Source organism: Triticum urartu, chromosome 3 (genome assembly GCF_003073215.2).
Source record: "Triticum urartu cultivar G1812 chromosome 3, Tu2.1, whole genome shotgun sequence".
NCBI lineage: Eukaryota > Viridiplantae > Streptophyta > Magnoliopsida > Poales > Poaceae > Triticum > Triticum urartu.
Genome location: NC_053024.1, coordinates 2,756,371 through 2,780,521, shown reverse-complemented (window position 1 = coordinate 2,780,521; position 24,151 = coordinate 2,756,371). Strand labels below are relative to the sequence as shown.

The window sequence follows — 24,151 nt, the reverse complement described above, 5'->3', positions numbered from 1 at the left end:
GCTGGCTCCGCGAGATTGGTCAGCCGCCCGTGGTGTTGATGTATGTGAAGTCTGGAGATGTCGTGGGTCTAGAATATGGCTGTCAGAGAAGCCGGGAAGGTCGACCGGAGGAGAAGGAGCACGGGGTTACGGTGAAGTTGGAATTATGTGGGACTACATTCCTATTAACCCATGGCTGGTGGTTTGTGGTGAAATGCTTCATGGTTGACCTCTCTCTAAACACTGACGAGCTGGAGGGCATATACATCAGCACCTTTAAGGTCTTTTAAGTTTGTGAAGATGGAGAAGTTGGAAGATTATGCCCTGTTTTCTAGCCTTGATAAGAGGAATCCTACATTTTCCTGCGTGAGCCTGGAGAGGTGGGGGAGGAAAGAGTGACTGCATTTATGCTGCTAAGCTACCTTGAAGATCCTGATGAAGCTTGGATTGTGGTCGAGCTTGGCTAGCTAGTGCGAGAAAAAACAGTTAACTATGTATTATATGGCCGCGTGTTCCCTCCCAACTGCAGCTTGTTAGAAATCTAGACACTCGATCTCACAATCACAGAGAAAACAGGGTTTTGCGTCGCGTGCAAACTTGCGACTTTTCCCGTTTTCTTTACTCTCTATTTATTTGTTACAGAGGAAGGAGAGGCAGGTGGAGATCCTATCTATGCGCCACGACCCGCCGTGCTCGCGCCATCCCACGAGCGCTGATCGTGCCTCCTAGTCCACCTGCGAGGCTACCGGGCCGTGGTGACCAGGTCCAGCCCGCCCAACTAAGCTACTTGCATCGCACGCACAAGTTGCGGCTCATGCAGTCCGTTTATTTGACAGGAAATAAAACTAGACTAAAACCCTAAAGCCAACATCTAGATTAGTTAACAAATCACCCCCTAATATTGACGTTGGCGAATTATCTCAACCATCCCGATCTTCTTCTTTAGTCAAAAAAATGAGACGTCCAAGTGCCTTTGTCAGGGCATCGGCCAGTTGACCACTTGTCCTGATGTAGTTGATGAGGATCCGCCCTTGTTCCACGCACTCGCGAATGAAGTGGTACCTGATCTCAATGTGTTTGCTGCGATCGTGGAAGACAGGGTTCTTCGCGAGAGAGATCGCCGACTTGTTGTCGACGAGGAGCATTGGCGGTTCTGCTTCCTTGTTCAGCATCTCGCCAAGAAGCCGTGCCAGCCAAATGCCTTGGCAGGCAGCTGTGGTGGCAGCCATGTACTCGGCCTCGCACGAGGAGATCGCCACCACCCTTTGCTTCTGAGACTGCCAGCTCACCGGGCTGTTGCCGAGGAGGAAGATCACGCCCGTGGTACTCTTCCTGTCATCCGTGTCCCCGGAGTGATCAGAGTCACTGTAACCGGTGAGCTGCAGCTCTCCTTTGCCGCGCTCATATGCACAGCCGTGGTCCAACGTTCCGGCCACGTACCTTAACAGATGCTTCATCGCGGCATAGTGATCGGCCGCATGCTTCTTCATGAACCTGCTCAGGTATCCCACGGCGAAAGTGATGTCAGGTCTCCTGTGCACCAAGTATCGCAGCCCTCCGATGATACTGCGATATTTTGTCTTGTCCACTGGCTCGGCGGTGCTCTCCTTGCTCAGCTTGAGCCGTGCCTCCATGGGAGTGTTGCAAGGGTTGCAGTCCTCCATCTTCGCGCGCTCCAGCAGCCGCTTGGCATACGCTGCTTGCCCGAGCACGATGCGGCCGCGCTCCTGGCTTACCTCGATGCCGAGGTAGTAGCTGAGCATGCCCAGGTCGCTCATACGAAACAACCTGGTCATCTGTTGCTTGAAGGAGCCGATCTCCGCCGTGGCCGCTCCAGTGATGACGAGGTCATCGACGTAGACCCCGACGATCAGAAGTGAGACGCCCGTGCCGCGTCGATACACGGCGTGCTCCGATGGGCATCGCTCGAACCCCAGAGCGCACAAGCTCTCGTCAAGCTTTGCATTCCAGGCTCTCGGTGCTTGGCGAAGCCCGTAGAGCGCCTTGCGGAGGCGCAACACCTTGCCCTCCCGGCCGGCCGCGACGTACCCCGACGACTGCTGCACGTAAACCTCCTCGAGCAAGTCACCATTCAAGAAAGCGGACTTCACGTCCATGTGGTGTACCTGCCAACCGTGGTGCGCCGCGAGTGCGACGAGGACGCGCACCGAGTCCATGCGCGCGACCGGCGCGAACACCTCCTCGAAATCCACGCCCTATTGCTGAACGTAGCCCTTTGCTACCAGACGCGCCTTGTGCTTCACCACCACGCCTCGCGGGTCCTTTTTGAGTTTATAAACCCACTTTAGGCCGATCGGACGGTGACCGGGTGGGAGGTCACATAGCTCCTAGGTGTTGTTCTCGACGATGCTCTTCATTTCCTCATCCATCGCCGCGCGCCAGCCCTGCTCCCTCTCTGCTTCAAGGAAGGAAGCAGGTTCTTCTCCCGCGAACATAGACAACTCGTTGTCGCTGTAGACTGCCTCCACCTCCTCCATGGTGTTCTAGACATTCTCAAGTGTGCGGTGCCGTCGAGGCGCCTCCACGCCGGCAGGTGCCTCCGACGCACCCGTGGGCGGTGAAGCAAATTCAACGCCCGTTGGCGTCGCTATCGGCGTGCCGTACACTGGGCTGTTGGGAGGAGGCGTGTCGGACACCGCCTGTGGCGTGGATGGCTCGCCCCTGGTCGTGAGCTCCGGGGCGTGGGCGGCCGGGGCGTCCACAGGTTCCGCCTGGGCACTGGCCGTGGGTGCGGGCACCAGCTCCACGGTGAAGGAGTCCAGCCCACCGCCATGTTCCTCTGCAACGGCGCCCCAGTCCCAAGCGGCGCTCTCGTCGAACACCACGTCGCGTGAGACATGGGCGCGCCCGGAAGGCGGATGGTAGACGCGGTAGGCAGCCGATCCGGGTTCATACCCGAGAAGTACCATGGGCACACTCCGATCGTCCAGTTTTTTCACGTTCGGGCGCGTCACCTTGACGTGAGCAACGCACCCAAAGGTCCGGAAGTGCTCCACGCTGGGCCGGCTCCCGCACCACGCCTGGTACGGTGTCATGCCTGTCACACTCTTTGTCGTTGCCCTGTTGAGCAGGTGCACGGCCGTTGACACAGGCTCGCCCCAAAAACGAGCCGGCACGCCCTTCGCCTTGAGCAAGCTTCTTGCCATGCCGACGATCGTCTGGTTCCGGCGCTCGACCACGCCGTTTTGCTGCGGCGTGTATGGAGCGGTGAGCTGTCGGTGCACCCCCAGCTCAGCGAAGAACTCCCCCAGACTTGTGGAGTTGAATTCACCCCCGCGATCGGTACGCAGGGTCTTGAGACGATAGCCTGACTCGCGCTCTGCTGCCGCCTGGAACTGACGGAGCACAGTCTCCGCTTCGTCCTTCGTCATGAGCAGCCGTATCCACATATAACGGCTCTTGTCGTCGACGAGCAGGAGGAAGTATCGCTTGCCTCCTGGCGTCGCGGGGGAGATTGGGCCGCAGAGGTCGGCGTGAACGAGTTCGAGCACCTCTCCGGCGCGGTTCAGTGCCTGGCGGGGAAAAGGAATTCGCCGGTGCTTCCCGGCCAGGCACGCCTCGCAAACGCGGTCCACCTCATCGAGGAGGGGCAGACCGCGCACCATGTTGCCCCGTGCGAGCGACCGGAGCGCCTGGAATCCGATGTGGCCGTAGCGTGCGTGCCACAGCCATGCTTCGTCGCCAGCGTGCACTGCAAGGCACACTGGTCGCGCCAGGTTCAGGCGCAACATGTACAGGCGTCCGTGGCCACGCTGCACACGCGCGACTAGCCGCCCGCTCGGGTCGCGCAGCTTGAACTCGCCGGCGAATGTGCGCGTCGTAGCCACTCTCGTCCAGTTGACCTACACTGACGATGTTGCTGCACAACCTGGGCATATAGTACACCTCCGACAGAATGAGATGCTCACCGTTGAGGCACTGGAAGAGGACGGTTCCTCTCCCCTTGATCTGCACCGTAGACCCGTCCCCCAGCTTCACCGCGCCGCGCACACCACAGTCCAGCTCGGAGAAGATCTCGCGCCGGCCGGACATGTGGTTGCTCGCGCCTGTGTCCAGGAACCAGGCCGTGTCGTACTCCCCTCCGTTCGGCGCTGTGCGCGCCTGCGAGTGCTCCTCGTTGAGCAGGACGTGCTCCACGGGTGTCTCCGTGGGTGCGGTGAGCACGCACAGACTCGCCAGGAGGAGCGTGGACTCCTCGGTGCCGCCCTCCGTAAGGTGGACCTGCTCCTTGCGCTCGCGCCTGGGCTCGGTGCAATCGCGCGAGAAGTGCCCCATGTGGTTGCAGTTGTAGCATTTTACCTTGCTCATGTCACGGCCGCCACCGCGGCCACCGGAGCCACCGCCCCTTCGCCCCTGGTTCCTGCCGCGGCCGCCTCCTCGGCCGCCGCCACCATTGGCGTTGGCTCCGCCAGAGCCCTGTCCGGACTCGCGCCCCTTCTTGCGCGCCTCCCACTGCTGTTCGGTGAGGAGGAGCTGTCCGCTGCCCTGGGTCGCCGCGGGCACGGCGCATCGCTCCTCGGCTGTGCGCAGCCGCCCGATCAACTCCTCGACCGAGACCGCACTCAGGTACAGAAGAGTCTCAATCGCCACTGCGATCTGCGTGTATCGGGGAGGAACAACACGTAATAGCTTCTGCACGACTCGTACCTCCTCGATGTTGTCGCCCAGCGTGTGCAGCTGATTGACGAGGCTGGTGATGCGCATGCCAAAAGCGTCGAGGATCTCGCCGTCGTGGAAGGCGATCTGCTCGAATTCCGCGCGTAGTCGTTGCGCGGTGGCTTCACGCACGCGGTGTACTCCCATCCGCATGACCTTGATGGTGTCCCAGGCCGCCTTGGCCGTCTCCTTGACGACGAGCATCTCCGGCGGAACGGCTCGAAGGAGGACGCCGAGCGCGGACTTGTCGTCGCGTACGTGCTGCGCGTTGCCCTCGATCGCGTCCCAGAGCCCCCAGGACTCCAGGTGGACCTTCATCACTAGCGACCATTCGATGTAGTTGGTCGAGGTGAGGGTCGGGAACGTGGTGCCGGCTCCAGGCACGAACGGCACGCGCTCCGTGGCCGCCGCCTGGTGGATCACCACCTGCCGCTCCTGCCTCACGCGGCTTCGCCCGCGGCTGCGCTCCCGTGGTGGAGTCGCCGAGCGTGCCAGCCCGCCCCCGCCTGCGTTGAGGGCCACCGCCGCCGCCGCGGATCCGTCCGGCCGTTCTCCGTGATCGGACATGGTCAGGATCGCCAAAACGAGGCTCTGATACCACTTGTTAGAAATCTAGACACTCGATTTCACAATCACAGAGAAGACAGAGTTTTGCGTCGCATGCAAACTTGCGACTTTTCCCGTTTTCTTTACTCTCTATTTATTTGTTACAGAGGAAGGAGAGGCAGGTGGAGATCCTATCTATGCGCCACGACCCGCCGTGCTCGCGCCATCCCACGAGCGCTGATCGTGCCTCCTAGTCCACCTGCGAGGCTACCGGGCCGTGGTGACCACGTCCAGCCCGCCCAACTAAGCTACTTGCATTGCACGCACAAGTTGCGGCTCATGCAGTCCGTTTATTTGACAGGAAATAAAACTAGACTAAAACCCTAAAGCCAACATCTAGATTAGTTAACACAGCTTAGTAAGCAGCCTCTAGGTGTTCCTCAACTTAATTTATGGTTCTGGCTAGCAATATTTGTCGCAGGGTTTTGTGGTCTTTTCTAGAACAAGACCTGAGTTTATTTTAGTTAGCAACTGGTATTCTAGCTTTTAAGGTTTCATCACTTTGGGATCAATGTTTTGAGTTCAAGTACAATTGATCCATATTGGCATGCTAAATTAATGTGGCTCTCGACTATGCCGCTCAAATCTCTCTTGTCTGATTCCGTCTCTTGAAAATTGGACAGACGACGAGGTCCGACAAGTACTATGCCACTCAAATCTCTCTCGTCTGATTCCGTCTCTTGAAAATTGGATCATCAACCCGTATGTATTTGCAGTTTTGCTTGGAAGTTTGCATGACACTTTGATAGAGCGCTTTTGTATGACACTATGATAAAGCGCACAATGGCTCCTCGGTTTTTAGAGATACTAATTGAATGCCTGTGTGTTACCGCGGAACGATAGCAATGCCGACCCGAACAACTTCGGCTTGAAACTAAGGGAATTGTTTGCCATCAATCAGGCAACATCAGCCAATGGGATCATTGAGAATAGAAAACTGCATGAAAACAGTGTTGCTCTTCAAATATTCCTACACCAGGAGTCTACCCCCTCCCGTCAACCTTAAATAATGCTCTGCTTTCACGCGTTCACTCTTAAATGGGCCAGTTCAAAGCAGCTACATAGACGCGACAGGGTGCCCGCATTTGGTACACAGTCCTTGCATTACGCGGGGAATAGGATCCGCAGGAAAGCACAAAGTTCATATCAATTTAAAAATCGGAAACTCATGAAGACACGCGCAAAGTTCATAACATATTTAAAATCAGAAAATCCTGAAGAAATGTAAATTTTGAGGGAACCAATGTTTCACAGATCAGAACATACTCCTATGCACACAGCAAAAAAATGTACTTCTACAGTACAAATAAATAACGCTAATCACATAACTGAATAACCCCACTGAGAACAATATCTGCACCAAATTTACATTGGCATAACTCAATCACGCAATTCATGCTCCATCGATAAAGCTTTATTTTACTCTATTCCTCAATTACCTTGTAGGAGGCGGGACTTCCTTAAAGAATCTATCGATTTCCACGATGGCAACTCCGTACTTATGTCCAATGGCGAGGCTACATACATATGATACTCTGGTCAGACATCTGAACTGTGGAATAACATTGTGAAGAAAAATCCCCATGCTCAATTATAAAACCGTCCTACTTTGATCCCGTAATTTAATGGTTGTTTCGGATAGCTGCTATATGGAACATGTTTTAGCAAAACGGCTTAAAGAGGATTTTGGGAAAACTAGTTCAAGTTGTTTTTTCGGGGTGTAAACGTTCAAGTTGTTGTTTTGTTAAAACTGATTTATGGAAATACTTTGTTTGGAGTTAATAACTTCAAATAGGAGACATGTGTAATATTAGATGAAGTTTCATATCTGACTCAAGATCACAACCGATCTTTGATGCTGCCACTAGTTCAGGTGATCCTCAACCTCGAGGAATAGCCCAAGCTGCCTTTCGGAACCAGCCAGTGTATCTTCACGCTAGGCATCACCGTCCTCTTTGTCTCCAGCACGTCCCGACGGGCCATCTCCCTTGCCCTGGACCTCGCCTCCTTCTCCTGCCTTTCCGAAGATTCCTTGCCAAGGGCGATCAGTTCGTGTGTGCTCTGCTGGATCTGTACTGTCAATGCTCTAATCTGAATATGAGCTGCTGCAATAACTGCTGGAATTTTAGTTAGAACTGCTGCTGCTGCAATCACATGCAGAGTTTGAATTGGAATTACTTCTGCTTGAGATAGGGTTGTTGATGATGATTGCATCTTCATCAAGATTGTTCACCGGTGAGGCTTTGCCACAAATGGCCACGTACTCGACATCTCCCTCCTGTCTGGTCATCCTCTTTGGCAGGTGGCAGCGACCATGGGCAAGGGCTGGCACTGGCAGACTGCTTCGAGGGTAGAAGTAGTGGGTGGGGCCAATGACAAATAAGGGTCAACAGTGGAAAAATCTTTCAAGGCCGGCGCTACAGGCCGGGGACGGCGGCACCACCGCCACCCCAAGAGCTTCGCGTATCAAGGACAAGCTTTGGGAAAACAACGATGGAGTTGACTCACCGAATGAGATTTTATAAAAATGTATATTAATCTTTTTCCCTAAATGCGAAAATACGGGTGTAGGAGTACGGAAGCACTGCTCTTTCATTGACTATGTTAGTACTTTTATCCCCTCAGAGGGCTGTTTGAGATTGGATGTTGGCACTGGACGAGATGGCTTTAGTTTGTTAGCCCGCTTTGTTCCCACCAAAAATTTGAAAAGAAGATGTGTGGGGCTAAAGTACAAGAGTTATAGGATTTATTTCGGCTACCTTCTTGTGGCCTTGATGTTTGCAAAACAGACAACCTCGCTGAGACCGAAATTAACCGTTCTTTCACACCTGCAAAATTACGAGTCATACTATTTATTTCTAAACTTCTTACGGAATTTAGCTAGCCATGTATACTCTACATCATAATAAACAAAAAGAAAAGCAGAGGAAGAGAAGGGGAATGGTGTAGCCATGCTATTGGCCCTCTGGTTTGTATATAAGGACTTGAGTTGAAAGCATGCTTGTAGTTAGAGTGTATTACTTGTGGATTGTCTGCTTTCTCCCGTATGGATTCTGACCCAAATTTAAACATCCACGTGTTACTATGTGATTGTTGTTCAAAGGAGATCTAACATCTACATTTATTTACTATAATGACCATCACATGTGTTTCTTTAGTACAGTGACCCTGAAAATTTAAAAAGAACTATGCCCGAGGGGAGTAGTAGGAAGCCACAATGGATTGTAGCGGCTGCTGGAGCGTTATACCTGTAGGTTGTGGAGTCGTGGAGAGAAACACAATAGCTCTTTGACGCGGTAACCAACACTGCTGGACGATCTGGGTGGCAATCGATCACACCAACACTACAGGGATCTTGGAGCCCCTTGATTTCACTGATACATGTCTGTGTTCGCAAATCCCAGATCTGATTGATATTAGAAAATGAAGGAGAGACTTTACTAATGTGAGATGTGAGTCATGCATGCATGCAACCACGCAGTACAACATCTGATATCATTTGTTTGTTTGTATGTCTGATAAGTATCTTTTTGTTTTGTTGAATTAAGATGATGATCTAGAAGCCATACGCGTGCCGTCCCAGTTGTTGAGCTCGAAGACCATGCCGATCCTGTAACAATGTAGTGCTGCTGATCAACACACGTGGGATAGTAATCAACACAGGCCTGTACCCTTTCGCAGTTGAGGCTGGAGAAATGAGTGGGGGATAAAATTCTCCAGATCTGTGAACGAGAAATAAATAAATAATATCAGATGGACAATCGATATTTATTTGTAGCTACACACGAGGACGAGTAAAAAAAGGAATAGTAGTAATAATTAACCTTCACTGTGCCGTCATAGGAAGCACTGGCAAAAGTGTTGGCGTCATGCGGATTAAACTTGACTTGGTTCACCCAGTGCAAGTGCCCAGTGAATGTCCGGATGCACTCCCACCCCTTCTCCCAGTTCCAAAGCTTGATTAGTTTGTCGGAAGATGCTGACAGCACAAATGGTTGAGTCGGGTGAACGGCCAATGATGTGACCCAACCATGGTGAGCTTTGAATTCCTTGACTCTCTTCATTGTCATACAGTCATGCACGTGGATGTACCCGTCCGTATCACCCACCACGAACAATTGCTCCGTCGACTTCATGATAAACCTAACGGTGTTAACAAACACCCTAGAGGAGACAAACATTCTGATGGCATGAGCCCACCCAGGGTAGAATTCACGCTCCATCATTCTTGTCTGCATCGCACAAAAGGTATGGATACAATTTGAAATCAGTGTGTGAGGGCCCAGCCCATCAATGCATCCCAACAAGAATATGGATACAATTGGAAGTCAGTATGTAAGTATATGTGAGGGCCCACCACATCAATGCATCCCAACAAGAATACGGCTGCATCCTACGTATATACATACCTGGGTCTTGTAGTTCCAAATGTCAAGTCGTCTGTTATGGCCTGCCAAAATCCTGAGAAACATAGTAGGCATAGAAAATAATTATTAAAACTAGTCATCAACCTGTGCACATGCACTAGATAGCTTAATACTATTAGGGAACAAGGTGATAAAATACCCCGATGACACGTGATGCACTTAATTTTTTTATTTACAAATATATTTTTGTGTGGGAAAAATACATCAATCTTGAAGCAAAAGAAAATTGTATTCGCTTAGGCCGGATTACATAGTTTACAGGCAAAATGTATATGTTTTTTTCTCCCACTCATTGTACTATTTTAAGCTGTAAAGCTAAAATCTAAAGAGCTTGTGTTAGCTCAAGACCAACATGTTTTTATTTGTCAAACTACATAAAATGCTCTAATGAGCTAGTGTTAGCTCAAGATCAACACTTTTTTTAACAAACTACATAGAATTAATGCTCAGACACAACTCATTTCTTTGAGAGTCGATCTCGCGTCCTGGCAAGAAGTAAGTTGATCTCGAACGGCTCACAAGAATTGAGCTTTTCTTGCATCCCTAGTTTTCACAAGGAGCAAGAACCACATAAAGTGCCCCGGAGGAACTAAAAAATTTATAATCCCTGGACGTGACTCGTACCGAGATGAAGGTCAAGCGTAGAGGTTATATATGGGCTGCTGCATTTAGCTGTATAGTAGGCAAAACTTATGCTTCCACCGGTTTCTAGAAAATTTACATCATACACGTCGCTCTCTAGGCGCGGTAGTCGGAATCGCCCTTGCCGGTAGCCCGGCCTCGGTGCTGGCGCCTTGGAGGCCTCGTGGCCCAGCTTGGTCAGACTTTGCGGAAGAGGAGGAGGACTGCACCAGCACGCTTTGTGACTTCATCACAGTGGTCGGGTCCCCTGGCTCGATGTTAGCAGTGCGGGGCCTTGTCTTCCCACCAGGGAGTTGTCTTTGTCCTGGGTGCAGCGGGCATTCCCCGTTGGGGTTATTCACCGGGGAGGCGGAACATGGCATCACCGTGGGAACTTCTTGGCCAGTGGAAGCGGGGCGGTGTGAGGTACGCAGTCTGTCGGCTGCGCTGCTCTCGAGTGCGACTGTCGTCGGTGCTTCCCCAGTGGGCACAAGACTGCCATCGTTGACCCTCTCGCAGATGGGGCAAGGGTTCCACCATGGAACCGCCCTCACTCTTCCTCGGGATGGGCTAGTACTAAGGCCTAGGTTGACCAAGCTCTCTCCTGGCCCACGGGCCCCTGCCAAGATGTCCGGGTGCTCCATTCAACGAAATTAAGGACAGTATAACTGAGCCTAAAGAGAGCTCTCTCACGCCCTCAGCGTTTTCAGCCGCCAGATTCGTGTTAAATTAGTTTTTGGCCGTCCGATATTTCTCTAAGCGCCAGTTATCCGCGATTTGGGCTGGCTGTCCTAATAGGCCGCTATTCTGGAAACTTTTTCAAAGGCCTGTGGTCAATTGGGCTTCTACGCACAGCCCATTTAGGTAGAAACTGATCCGACGCTCCGCTAGGAAAAACTGTTCGCTCAAACAGGAGGAAACAGATCGGTGGGGGCGCTCGATACAGGGGGGATGCCGGCGACGCGGGCTATCCGCGATGGGATTCAGCGTCCGCTGGTCTTCTCAGTGGATCGAGCCGAGGCGCTCAAGGAGATCCAAAGAAAGTGAGGCCTTCTCGGTGGATCCAGCCAAGACGCGCGAGGGCATCTACTCTTAGAATCTATTATGATTTACGGTGTTCTCTCTACTCCAAAATGAATGCAGTTCTCGGATTCAAGGTGGGTTGTGCTTGGTGCCTGGATGGGTTGGTTCTGCTCGATTGTAAGGTGGGTCATCAAAAGTACTCCCTCCGTTCCTCAATATAAGTCTTTGAATAGATTCCACTATGGACTACATACGGAGCAAAATAAATGAATCTACACTCTAAAATGCATCTATATACATCCGTATGTGGTTCATAGTAAAATCTCTACAAAGACTTATATTTAGGAACGGAGGGAATATAAAGCAACATTAGTATTTTCCACTTCTTATGCAAAACTGTGACTATCGGAATTGTAAATCTGAAAAAGTTCTCAATAGAATTTGCCATTTGTGTCGGCTGGATGCAAGAATGTTGCTTATTTAGCTCATAAAGTGTTTGCTTCATGTTCCTAAACTTGGCCTGAATAGATGTTGGTCATTGTATTTTAAGAGGTGTACACTAATTAATTGTTGTACAAAGCTCTTTCCATTTTCTATGAAAATCCAACATTTTGCTTAGCCCAGTGTATCATATTGACTGCGCAAGAGATGTACCTTACATTCAGTATTAAACTATTAATAATAGTGCACACTCAGACCTTGCTTTGATGGTTGCCGCTGCTATAAACTTGAGATTCTCCGCATAATATTATCCTCCCTGCATATACGTAGCACTGAATTTCTAGGTTGAGCAATTATTTACGAGAGAAAGATTAAAGCCCGAGTGTAGTCATTTTGATATATAGCGCTCATTGCATAAGCTCTGCCTGAAGTCCAATCGATCAGTATGTTTTCTTCCTATTTTTGGAACCATTTGTAAGTTGATCCAGTTTGGAGAATATATCCTACGTGAGGAAGATGACGTTTCAAGTGCCAAATGAAGACAATAACTAATAAGATGGCTTTTATTTTGATTGTATAGGTCAGCAAATGCAGCAGTTGGTGTGATCGCAGAAACAAATGCTGAAAAAGCACTCGAGGTTCTTACTTCTAAACAAGGCTCTAACGTCATGCTTAATTCTGCAGATCTGATTTACCATTGTTTGATATATTATTCTCTTTGCAGATGTTGTGAGATATGTGTGGCATTAATCTTCTGCTGCCCTACGTTTTCCCTTTCCCTCTCTTTACATACAAACATTTATATAAAAACTTAGAGGTGGCACTTGGGAGTGTTTAAAAGACTGGCATCTAATATCTTGGATGCATGATTGCGTATTACACCATGTTTATCCTGCTCATGTTCTCCTATTTTGAACTCCAGCCTTGAACTTGAATGCCAGAGTCCATAGCTACTTGCCGTCCCTAGGCGAGAGGTCGTCAAGATGGCCGCCGTGCCGGCTGTTCCTTCCCCTGCCGTTGCGGCCAAATGTGTTCCCCTTCTAGGTGAGATCTGCAGCGCCTCTCTCTGTCTCTCAAGCCCTAATCAACGTTGTGGCAGCGACCGGGCATCACAGACGACATGCCATACTCTCACTTCCAGGCAACGAGGCGGCGGTGCGTGCGCCCCCAAAATAAATCCATATGCGAGCAAATCGTCTCAGTGTTGCCTCCACCTGAGCGACATCTACAAATTCGTTCAAGGCCCCATCTGGTTGTTATATTGGGCAGAGAGAAAAAACATAGCCTACAGGTTCGACTCTTAAATCCAATGGTTCGTCTTCATATTTCTAATAGGATGGATTGACACTATTATTTTGCTACATTTATGGAAGTAAGTCAAACTATCCTCATGTGTGATTCTCTGCATAATATTCTCCCTGCATATATGTAGCACTAATTTGTAGGTCGAGCAAATCATATACTAGAGAGAGATTAAAGCCTGAGTTTATTCATGTTGCAGGATAGCGATCTTTGCATAAGCACTGCCTGAAAGCCAGTTGATCAGTATGTTCTCTTGCTATACCATCGTTGATTAGTATACTTTGTTTGATAATATTTTCCTTTCTATGATGATGCATGTTGACTAGGTTTGTTATCTCCAATTCTCCGTAGGTATCTATGTAAATATGTCAACGTGATGTTTAGCATTGCAAACTGAACTTCATATTTATATCTTTTATTTGTAGTGGACTGTATTACAATTAAGTCTTTACAACCTGAACATGATAGCGATGACATATTCTTTGCTCTCTCCCCGTGGTGGAATCCAAGTTAACTTCTAGGGCACTTGTAGGTGAGGGAAATGATGGCAAGCTTTTGTTCCCCTTCTATTGAGCCTTTTTTCTCCAGGAACGGCGTCAATACCACATACCCACAACCTGCTCTTGTTTGGAGGTGGGCCCTATATTAGCATTTTGCTGCCCTATACATTGTTTGATTTTGTTCGACCAATTCCTTTTTTCTCTATTTTCCTTCATTAATCATCATGCATTTGGTTATGGATATGTGTGGGCATCTACAATTAAAAAGCAGTCTCGCTTCATGGTTGTGGAATTGTTCTCATTAGTTTGGAGGAACATGTCTTGGTCATGATTTAATCGTTCGACCAACTATTACAATCTGAATCCAATGGGACTCCACACTTTGGCATTCAATCTTCTTACATAAGATCTGGTGCAGGCATCATCTATTGAGGCTTTGCATTCCCTGTCAATGAGTACATCCGGTGTCAACCATTTGCTCTGCTCCGGTAACACATGTCGCTCACTCCACGATCTAATAGTTCTGTATTTTGTGGAGCCAATTAAACCTCTGTGTCCAGTTATAGTTGTAAAATAGTAGTGCATGGTTCAGTTGTATGAGCATATCACATTGACCTCTCCCTAGAAGCAAGCACATCTTTTTGACTGTGAGGTGTAACTTGTCTTTCTCTTACAAAATTTTAAAAATGGCACACATCCTATAAGCTAATGTTGGGATGTTAATATTTTAATAAATAATTTTACAAATAGAAGCAAAGTTCAGCTACAACTAGGCTTTTATTTACTATATTGCTTTGCTTTTGTTTAATTGGGTTCTTTTGTTATTGAATATAAAAGATTTAAGTTTGCTCTTCTCCTTTCCTTCCATAAAAATAATCCATCATATGCATATTTCTCTCTAAGCCTTCCCTTGCAGATATGGAACCAGAGGATAGTATTCCATTCTTCGATGAAATATTGCCTATTGAGAGAGTTGTCTTTCGGGCAGGTGGTAGCTTTTGGCTGTTTATATATGTTGATTTATAATTCTTTTCTGGTGTTCACAAATAATTGATTTGTTACATATTTTCCAAGACTAATTATGTATGTAGATTATTAACTTTTTTTATTAGTGTGGAACATGCGTGTCTTTGTCTACACAAACATAACTTTATTTTCACAAGTCCATGCATTACAAAAGTTTTTAGCATCAAGTGAAAAAATAGCCGGGCGCAGCAACGCGCGCCATCAATGATCTAGTCACTAATTAAGAGGTACCCCTTACATAGGTTATCCCAAACTCCTCTGATGGTGACAACCGACGCATCGCATGTGGACCACTTGTCGTCACTATGGAGTTTTGGTGGGTTTTTTCACAGCCATTCGTAAGGAATATGAAGTTGGTTGTGTTTTTTAAGATCTGTTTAAAAAAAATATCGTGAACCGTGAGTTCAAATTACAAACCGTTTTCACCATTGTATTCCTCATGTGGAGATATTGAAATTTAACGTGCACGTTGATAGGTCTTGATGAACTTATTTTTGGGTGAAATTTATGCTCCCAGCTAGCACTAAGTTGTGCTCCCAACTGGCACTAAGTTGTGCTCGCAACTAGTATTAACATGTGTGCTCCTAACCACACTAATCTATGCTCCCAATGTGAACTAATCCGTGCCTACCTAGTACTAACCCATGTTCCCAACGTGAAGCACAACTGTGCTCCAAACATGAATTAAACCGTGCTCCCACCTATTACTAATTAACTCATGCATCCACCTAATACTAACCCGTGCTTTGAATGTGAAGCACAATCTATGCTCTTGCGTGAAGCACACTTGTGGTCCCATGTGGAGCACATGTGTTCTCGTATGTGAAGCACACATGTGCTCCACGCAGAAAGCACACCTATGCTCCACCAAAAAACCAGAAAAAAACAAATACATAAAAATAAATAAAAAATCAGGAAAATAATAATAAATATGTTCCTAAGGGAGAAGAGTCCAGTTGGCAACACATCCAGTGCTAAGGGAAAGTGCCCCTGCAGGTGGCACTCATGGATAATTTCCTCCCTTGATTCAATATGACATGTCCCAGTTAAAGCAAGCGGCACTGCGGGAATGGATCTAGGTCGTGTTGCACTAATGGACCCCTGAGCCGGTCATCCGATGGTTTTGGATCCAAAAGGGATCGACCAACCTGATTCTAAGGTTTATGCATCTCGCTTGGTAATTAGACGCTTGACCTCTCATGATCCTTCCGCTGCCTTCCCATTCCCAACCTCTGTTCTCTTGTTTCAGAGTGAATTACAGAAAACCACCACATTTGAGTCTAGGGTAGTTGGGAACCACCATCGATGCCAAAACTATTTTTAGCGAGTTCGATAGTCATGGTCAAGTAGATATCTGACATGTATATACATGTACGCAAGTTAAAAATACCAAGGATAGGATCCCCGAGTGCTATGACTGTACCGATGAGGGGGGTATGTACGACAAACCTCACTTGGAAAATGATAAGTTCTTCTTCCTCACGCTTAAAGAGGGCTACAAATATTATGCGGTAATTTTTTTTGGGATTATATTATAATGTAATTATGAACTTATTTCCTTCTTAATTAAGCATGGCTAAAGATGTTTGCTTTAACATGTAATTTCATTTTTTCTAAATTTGAATAGTGCATCCCCTGCTATGCAAGACATTATGTCCTAGACAAGCTCTATTGTGATGACATTAATAAGGTGGATGGGAGGAAAACATACCTTAAGTTGAAACATGGGAGGAAAACTCTGTGATGTTCCACTTGATCGCTGGAGGCGGTCTCAGCCACCTCTAGTATGCGTACGACACGTTGTTTATGGTGGATGGATCCGACCATGACATCATCAACCTGGAGTTTCTCTTGCTTTGTTTTGAGCTGATGTCTGGTTTGAAGTTAAATGTCCCAAGAGCGAGGTGGTGGTTCTGGGTTATTACTCGCTAGACGATTAGCAACACATTGCGAACAACCCGAATTACCTGCTCCCCGCCTTCCCCATTATCTACCTGGGTTTTCCAATTAGTGACTCGTGGATCCTAATCTAGGACTTAGGCGTACTAGTAGAGTGGTTTAGGTCCCGTATGGAGCCATGGCAGGGCAAGTTCATGTCCAAAGTCGCTAAGAATATCCTAAATAACCCTCTACCCTACCCATGTTCCTATGGGTTTGTACCTTCTCTTCGATCTGATCCACACAGAGATGGACAAGGAGGTTTATCACTTCTTTTGGCAGGGGCCCGATGAGAAGTAGAAGTACCACATGGGCAAATGGGCATAGGTTCGCTATCCCATAGACCAACGCGGTGTAAGCCTTTTCCCTCTAGGAAGGGTTGGCGAGAGTTTTACTTATATTTTCTTCTTGTGCATCGTGGCTCAATTCGTTTGGGGTTGCCTTCGCGAGGCCTTGGGGTGCAATTGTTGCCCGACGCATTTGAGTGACCTTGTGGTAATTATTGAGTCTCTCACCGGTAGGAGGAGATGCCCCCTCTTGTTCTCCTTTGCAGCCATGGCTTGGGCCCTTTGGGCCTCCCACAATAAGATCGAACCACTCGCTCCTAAAAAAATAGGATCTGGCCCATGTCGCTCACCTGAGCGACACTAGCGGTGACCATTCGGTTAGACGCCATCCCCGTCTAGCCATTCTCCTCCTCGTTATGACCATAGGAGGCCTTCGGCCGAAGGCCGTGTAGCAGAGGGTGGCGGCAGGGCTTCTTCTGTTGATGGCACATGGTACAGCTTGTGCATGGGACGACGACTACAGGTAGGACATGGCTAGTGCTGGTTTTCTGCGGTGCTCGAGGCCGGTGTGCTTCCCGTGCTCTTCCTCGTGTCCCGGTGTTGCTCGCTTTGTGGTGCCACTCGGCCCAAGGGCTGGGAAATCACACTGCATTGGGGCTCAGCGGCGCGTCTCCGATGCGGGTGACGGCAGGGTTCAACGAGTGGCGTCTTGTGGCTCGGCGAATGCACGTGATGGTGGTGTGGTTCTATCCTAGATGGCGTGCCATGGGACGGTTTGTTTGGCTGCGGCGCGAAGGACGGTGAAAGCCGTGCTTGGATTATTTTTGGGCCGACGATGGTGACGTCTTTGGGCATCATTACGTTGTCGAAGGTGTCGTTGATGCCATTCTCATCTACCTACCTGCTGCTTTGAGGGAAACCCTAGGTTACGGTAATCTTGGATCAGACGATGACATCAATGGTGTCTTTTTTCTCTCTTGGGAGCATTGTCTTGGAGCTGCATCAGTGAGGTGGGCCAGTGGATGTTAGTAGGTTCGTGTTGTGGGGGACGCTTCCATGTCTCACCGGTGCTCTGTTTTGGGTGGCTGAGGCATTGAGCCGTAGCATGGGTGGTGATGTCGCAATATGAAGCTGGTGTGTGGCAATTTTCCGGTGAGAATCACAGCCTTAACAGGACAGTGACAACTCGTGGTGTATTGTCTGGGATGTCCAGATTTATCATTGAGAGACACTGGTGATGGAAGCATGGAATTGCCAGATTTTCTGTAGGGTGGGATTCCGGTGATGACGTATTCTCTCTCCCTGCGATCAATGGCTCCGTGATGGGCTATTTGCTTGGTGTGTGCATAGTTTACGGCTTGTGTATATTATGTCTGGGCCATATACGCTTACATCATTTTTGGTGGCTACAACTGCTTGACGTGGATCAATGTTGCTTTTCATTCCTTTCATCCGCCTAGACATAGCGTTGGTCTTTTACGGCTTTGCTATTTGCTGTCGTGATTTTTATGTGTGTGCGTTGATATTGGGGGTGTGCATCCTAGATATGAGGAGGCCGGATGTATGCTCATTGTGTTTTGTATCCCCATGATGCTTCATTGTGAGTTAGTAAAGGCTGCACTTTTTTCGAGAAAATGAACCGCCGCAAGCCTGAACATGCGACGTGAAAGCAAGGCCAATATCTTGGCGCCGCCGCTATCATTTTCGACGGCCTTGTCGATACGGCGACGCTAGAAGCACATGCTATTAACTAGGCTCTGGTACTTGCTGCTGATTTACATGTCGAGTCCATATGTATTGCCTCCGACTGCGTTGTGGTTGTGACTGCCATTGAAACGGCAGATTCAGGTCGCTATGCTACCATTCTTCAAGATATTAATCACCGCCGTGGAGTTTTTCGAGCACTCAAGGTCATTCACGAGAAGCGGGAACCCGATGGGGAAGCTCATTCCCTTCTGAAGGCGGCTTCTTCCCTTCCTTTTGGGAAGCTCATTCCCTTCTGAAGGCGGATTCTTCCCTTCCTTTTGGGCATCATGTGTGGCTTTTATGTTTTGCTCGATTTAATCTGTATCCCTATGAATATTGAGATTTAATTAAGGGTTGAGATCCTTAAAAAAATTGCATGTCTTGCTTTTATATATGCAGCAGTGACGGCTTCCTGTGTGACACCCTTCACACGATGGTTGTCCAGCTTCAAGTGGTGGCGAGTCATCTGGTTCCGGCGAGCTAGCGCCAGTCACCTCTATGTACCTGTTTCTAATTTTTGGGGGCTTGTTTGGTTGTGTCCCACAGACTTCCTGAGACCTTTTACGGTACATGAAATCATCCTGGGCTGTTTATTTTTGTGAATGATCGGTCCAGATGATGCTATACTACACCAGAATTAGTGTAGTATATTAAGGCATCAACGGTATTTTAGCCGATTCAATTCCTTAGGCTGAATTTAAGTTTTTCTTATGGAACTTGTATGTGTAAGTGTCCATCCGTAAGGGAATGTAAGAAAAAAAACTGCGGGAAGGCAGCCATGGCCGCGTCGAGCAAGTCTTACGGCCGGTCAATGAAGACGGCATTGAGCCACAACTCCACCAGCTCATCTGTTCATCCACACCAGGCTTCAGAGGTCCGCCCGTTCAAGAATACTGGCCACGTCAATAATCTCCTTCTTTTGCATGCATCGGTCGTGAGCAGATGCAACTGCTACAGGATATGATTTCAGTTGAATTCGTGCAGGACATATAGAGTCGGAGGCAGGACGTATAGAGTCGGAGGCTAGCTATATGTGTATACCTTGGAACTCGACAAACACAATGGTGCTGTGTGGTGCTTAGCGGTCGCCGAGGCACACAGCAGCGCTTATGGCATACGGTAGCGCAGTGTGGTCAGGCGAAGACCAATCGACGACCGTTTATGCAGCAGGAGGATGCAAGGTCATGGGGAGTCTAATAGGAAATTACTAAACTCCAAGGTTGAATCATATTAGCTGTTGGATCAACTTAATAATACTCCTTAAATTCGGTAATATGATGTACCGTAAAATATCTCGACTTCCTTTACCTTCGTATTTCTTGTATGGATCTTTGGTTGGTTGCTTTATCTATAATGCAAGGCTAAGGCCTGGTTTCTGAAGTGATTAAGTGTATGACACTTTGTACACACAACAAACAATAAATACCGATAGAAGCTTGAACTCACCAAGGCTCTGTAGGGTGCACATCCATTGAGCTTAGTGCAGCGTAATCACCCTCACGGAGTATGACCTGAAGTAAGCATGGTAGATCAAAACATGTGCCGTATCAGGCCGAAGACAGAAAAGGTGAAATATACGGAAAGAAAGTATCAGAGAATATCCTAGCTAGCATCTACTTGATCACATTCAAATCCATCAAGACCAACAACTAACCTCAGATGTCTTCTCACACGTTGTTGCACAGATGGCATTTAGGGTAACCTCACGAAATCCACGGCTGTTTTCTTTTCTAGCATCCTTAAAATACCTCTCAAACGAACCATCCGACGACAGTACTTCCCCTAGGATAGTCTCTACGACCATGTCAAGCACGCTCATGTTGGTCGGCGGCTGCTCTACTTGTTTCATCGATACAAAGAAGGTGTGTGTGGACCTTGGTGGCACAACACCGGATACATCTCTCAGATAACGGCCTGCCTCCGGGAGTTTTGCGACACACCTCACGGACACATGCTGATCATCCATGTTATTAGTTACATGAAATGGGCAGGACATAATCTTATTCGGCCCAAAACAGAAGTGGATCTGGAGGGGATGGACATCTATCATCTCAGAGTCCTTGACCACGCAAGTGCTGATCTGCATGCAAGAAGAAAGCCACGAGGTTAACTGCAATAAAATGGTTTCGACGCAAGCAAAGACGGGGTGCATCATACCACCCGTCTATGCCACGATCAAAGTTACGAAAAATTAATAGCCATTGGCATAACATTTTCAGGTCAGAAGCATCAGTAATATATATATGTTCAAGCTTGACACTTGTTTTTGTAGGATGGGAAAACAATAAAAACGACTACAATCATAAAAGAAAAAAAGATTGTGGTATTTCTGATCGTACCTGGTCAACTAATGCCCCATGATAGTTTTCTTGTGTCTCTGTCTCAGTTAGCATATTAACAATATCCCCTATAGTTGGCCTTTTCTGCCGATCGGTCTCCAAACAGCTTAAAGCAATTTCCATGCATATATTTACTTGTTCAGAATACGACTCCAACAAATACCCGGACGCTGCTGATTGTAGCCTATTCCTCCAATTCCCATGCACCTGGCAATTCAGAACACATCGAACGTTAGTTTATTAGATTAAAGAAAACAGAGCGCTAGCAGTGACAATATACGGCTTATCTTAATTGGTAGACGTAATTCTTACAATCTCAGTGAATTGCTCAGAGGTCATTTCAGCACTTCTGCAGTGGCCTGTAGGACCTGCAATTATCTTTATAACTACAACTCCCAGGCTGAATATATCCAGTTTATTTGAGATTATTCGATGATGTATAAACTCCGGTGGTAAGTACCCACTGCAAGCACGACACAACGGGTATATATGTTACTGGCATTCCCTGTGCCTAACACAAATAGGAATTCTCTGCTTAGAAAATAAAACAGTTCACATGAAGAAAAAGCTTACAGTGTTCCTATAGGACTATTAGTGCTATGAGATTTTTCTTCCTTGAAGAATCTGGACAGTCCGAAATCAGCAATTTTCGGGATCATGTTCTTATCCAGCAATATGTTGGCTGGTTTTAGATCAAAATGAAAAATAGGAGGCTTCAGTTCCTCGTGAAGGTACTTCAAACCATTGCAAATACCCTTGATTATAGCGTAGCGCGTGCGCCAACCATGTCCATTAAATTCGTCTATATAAATAGAGACAATATTAGAATTCTTGAAACATGTATACAAAAAATGAGAAGTTACCATGCTACGTACGTATACAAATCAAGCATCATCACAGATTTACCAAAAAGAGAGTCGCTAAGGCTTCCATTTTCCATAAACTCAAAGCAAAGCGCCCTCTTTGTCACATCAGCAAGAACCTTACTGTTGTTGTACGGCAAATATTCACGTCTTGTTTCATGGCAATAACCAACTAACTGCACGATGTTCTGGTGTTGCAGATTTGCAAGATTGTAAAATTCCTTATCAAATTGCACATCGTCATGTCCTGACATGTCGTGAAGAATCTTTACAGCAAGTTTTTGACCATCTTCCCGCTTCCCCTATTGGACATATACTGTTTAGTTCTCTGATTGCAGGGATATATGTGGCATCCATAAAGCAGAAAATATTACTCAAGTATACTCATACTTGAATAGGAGTAGATTTTTGGAAAATCATATATATATATATGCAAGTTGCTCCTCAACAAGAATGATAGAAAACGAATATAAGAAAACGGTGCCATTTCTAATCATATACTTATGAAATTGAGAATGGTTAATCATACCAGGTAAACTTTTCCGTACGAACCGCTGCCAATTACCCGGTCCTGAGAGAAATTATCTGTCATAATTTCCAGTGAATGGAGTGGCACACGGCTTGGCCCATCAGCCATGTTATTGGTTCACCTGGATGTAAAAGCAGAAGAAGCAGGAGCATGTTTACACAGATATAATAAACGTTAGCTCAGATTTCTAAGCAATCTAACTTGTCGGCTCTTTCTTGGTTCTCCGACGGCAATCCAATCGAGCTTTGTACAACGTAGATCTACAGTCGAGCTTTGCACAAAGCAATTACAGCACGACTGCCATACACGCACAAGAGATCGGCGAGGATAAGTAGTAGAGTCAACGGAGAGCACTAACCTGCAGCTGCAGAGGAGGACTTGCAGCGGGGAAATATGAGAGGAGCGCTCAACAAAATGCAAGTGGAAGGAAGGAAGGAAGGGAAACGAGGCGTCTCTTCTCCGATCCATACCTGTATATCTGTATAATTTGCAAGTGTGGACGAACATGCGATGTGTGTGTTGACCCGTGCGGTAGGTAAAGACTCCGTGGTTCCACTTGCATAGCCCGCTCGTGGTTCGTGGAAGGAAGGCTCCGCGCCATGTAGCTGTACCGATTCGTTGCTCCGTCCCAATCAATCGGCGAGACGCCTGGTTTTCCTTCTCTCGCCCCATCTCTGACTTCTCGCACTGCCGGTCGCCACTGCCTACTCCGCGGCCATGGGGAAGGGAGGCCGGCATGCCGCTGTTGCTGTGTGTGCGCGCAGCAGTTGTTGCTTGGATGGGCACTCCCATCCCTGATGGCCTTCGCTGCTGCAAAGCCTCCTGGGAAGCTCACCAATGCGCCAGCTCCCTCCCAGTTCATCGTAATGTTTTGCACGCTAGGTGCTTGACAAATTGTCCAGGTGTGCTAATGGTCTTTTTATGGTTGTGCTGCAGGCTACATTTGAGACCGAGAGGGCGAGACCTTGGAGCTAGCTTCGTTTCCTATCCTATTTGCTAAAGGATTTGGTGGGTCCTTGTTCTTCAGTTTTTCCCCTCCATTCCTCTTGAATCTGTAAAGAATAAATATCTGTTGTTGGTAGTCTAGGTATCACGACTGTACACAATTTTTGGGTGCATCAAAGTGTAAATTGACATGCTACTTTGAGGTTGATAGATGATACTATTAGCTTTGTACTCTAAGGCTCGACCCTCTCTCGCGCCGCCACCCGCGAGGTGGCCGAGGAGGGCCTCCCGATCAAAACGCCGCCAGTCTACCTCCTCCTTCCTCGCCGCTGCCAGAGATTGCGGCCGGGCAAAGCCCGACCGGCGGCGGCGGTGGCGGGGCTAGATCTTCCTCTCGCGTGACAGGGCGGAGCGGGCCGCTCTCGTCGGGTCAAGGCGTAGCACGGGCGCGGGGCACCGCGGCGCTGGGGCGCGCCGGAGCAGCTGCTGCATGGGGGCGTTGCGGCGTGAAGGGATGCATGGTAGGAGGGGCGTGCCTCGAGGCAGCGGCCGGATCTGGCCGGTAGGTGGCGCGGGCCGGAGGTTACTGTTCCCCTTCCGGTGGCAGTGGCTGAGGCAGTGGTGAAGTTCACGTGTCTCGCGTGCCGCGGTGGCGGCTGGCAGATCGGATCTCCGGGCGGCAGGTGGTGGCGGCGGCCATGCTGTAGATGCTCAACCTCGGGTTCGGCTTCGGATTGCGGTGGTGGTGGTCATCTCCTCCGTCGGAGGTGGCCGGCCTGAGGCTGGGTGGCCGGATCTCGAGATCCGTCATCTAGTCCCGGTGACGAGTTGGGGAGACATAGTTGCCGGTGAAAACCGAGCCGAAGGCGGCATTCGGCGTCGTACATTGATGAAGGCATCAT

The 24,151-nt window shown here is 48.3% G+C and overlaps 1 protein-coding gene across 1 annotated transcript; it reads right to left on the bottom strand.

Annotated features, from left to right (window-relative positions):
- Nucleotides 1–6,697: 6,697 nt before the first annotated feature.
- On the bottom strand, nt 6,698–23,096 carry LOC125542553. The gene is made up of 14 exons (XM_048705629.1): nt 22,916–23,096; nt 22,775–22,782; nt 21,819–22,077; nt 21,486–21,714; nt 21,225–21,375; nt 20,913–21,119; nt 20,228–20,653; nt 20,020–20,084; nt 9,672–9,723; nt 9,087–9,494; nt 8,832–8,984; nt 8,511–8,668; nt 8,022–8,090; nt 6,698–6,779 (listed from the first exon to the last, which is right to left on the bottom strand). Exons 1-14 carry the CDS (start codon nt 23,094–23,096, stop codon nt 6,698–6,700), a joined length of 2,448 nt encoding a protein of 815 aa, XP_048561586.1.
- Nucleotides 23,097–24,151: the final 1,055 nt, after the last annotated feature.

Coding starts and splice junctions, on each gene's coding strand:
- LOC125542553 (XM_048705629.1), bottom strand. CDS start 23,096: ATGGGAGTGCCCATCCAAGCAACAACTGCTGCGCGCACACACAGCAAC. Junction 21,376..21,485: donor AATAGTCCTATAGGAACACT/GTAAGCTTTTTC, acceptor TCGTGCTTGCAG/TGGGTACTTACCACCGGAGT. Junction 21,120..21,224: donor CTGAGCAATTCACTGAGATT/GTAAGAATTACG, acceptor CTGAATTGCCAG/GTGCATGGGAATTGGAGGAA.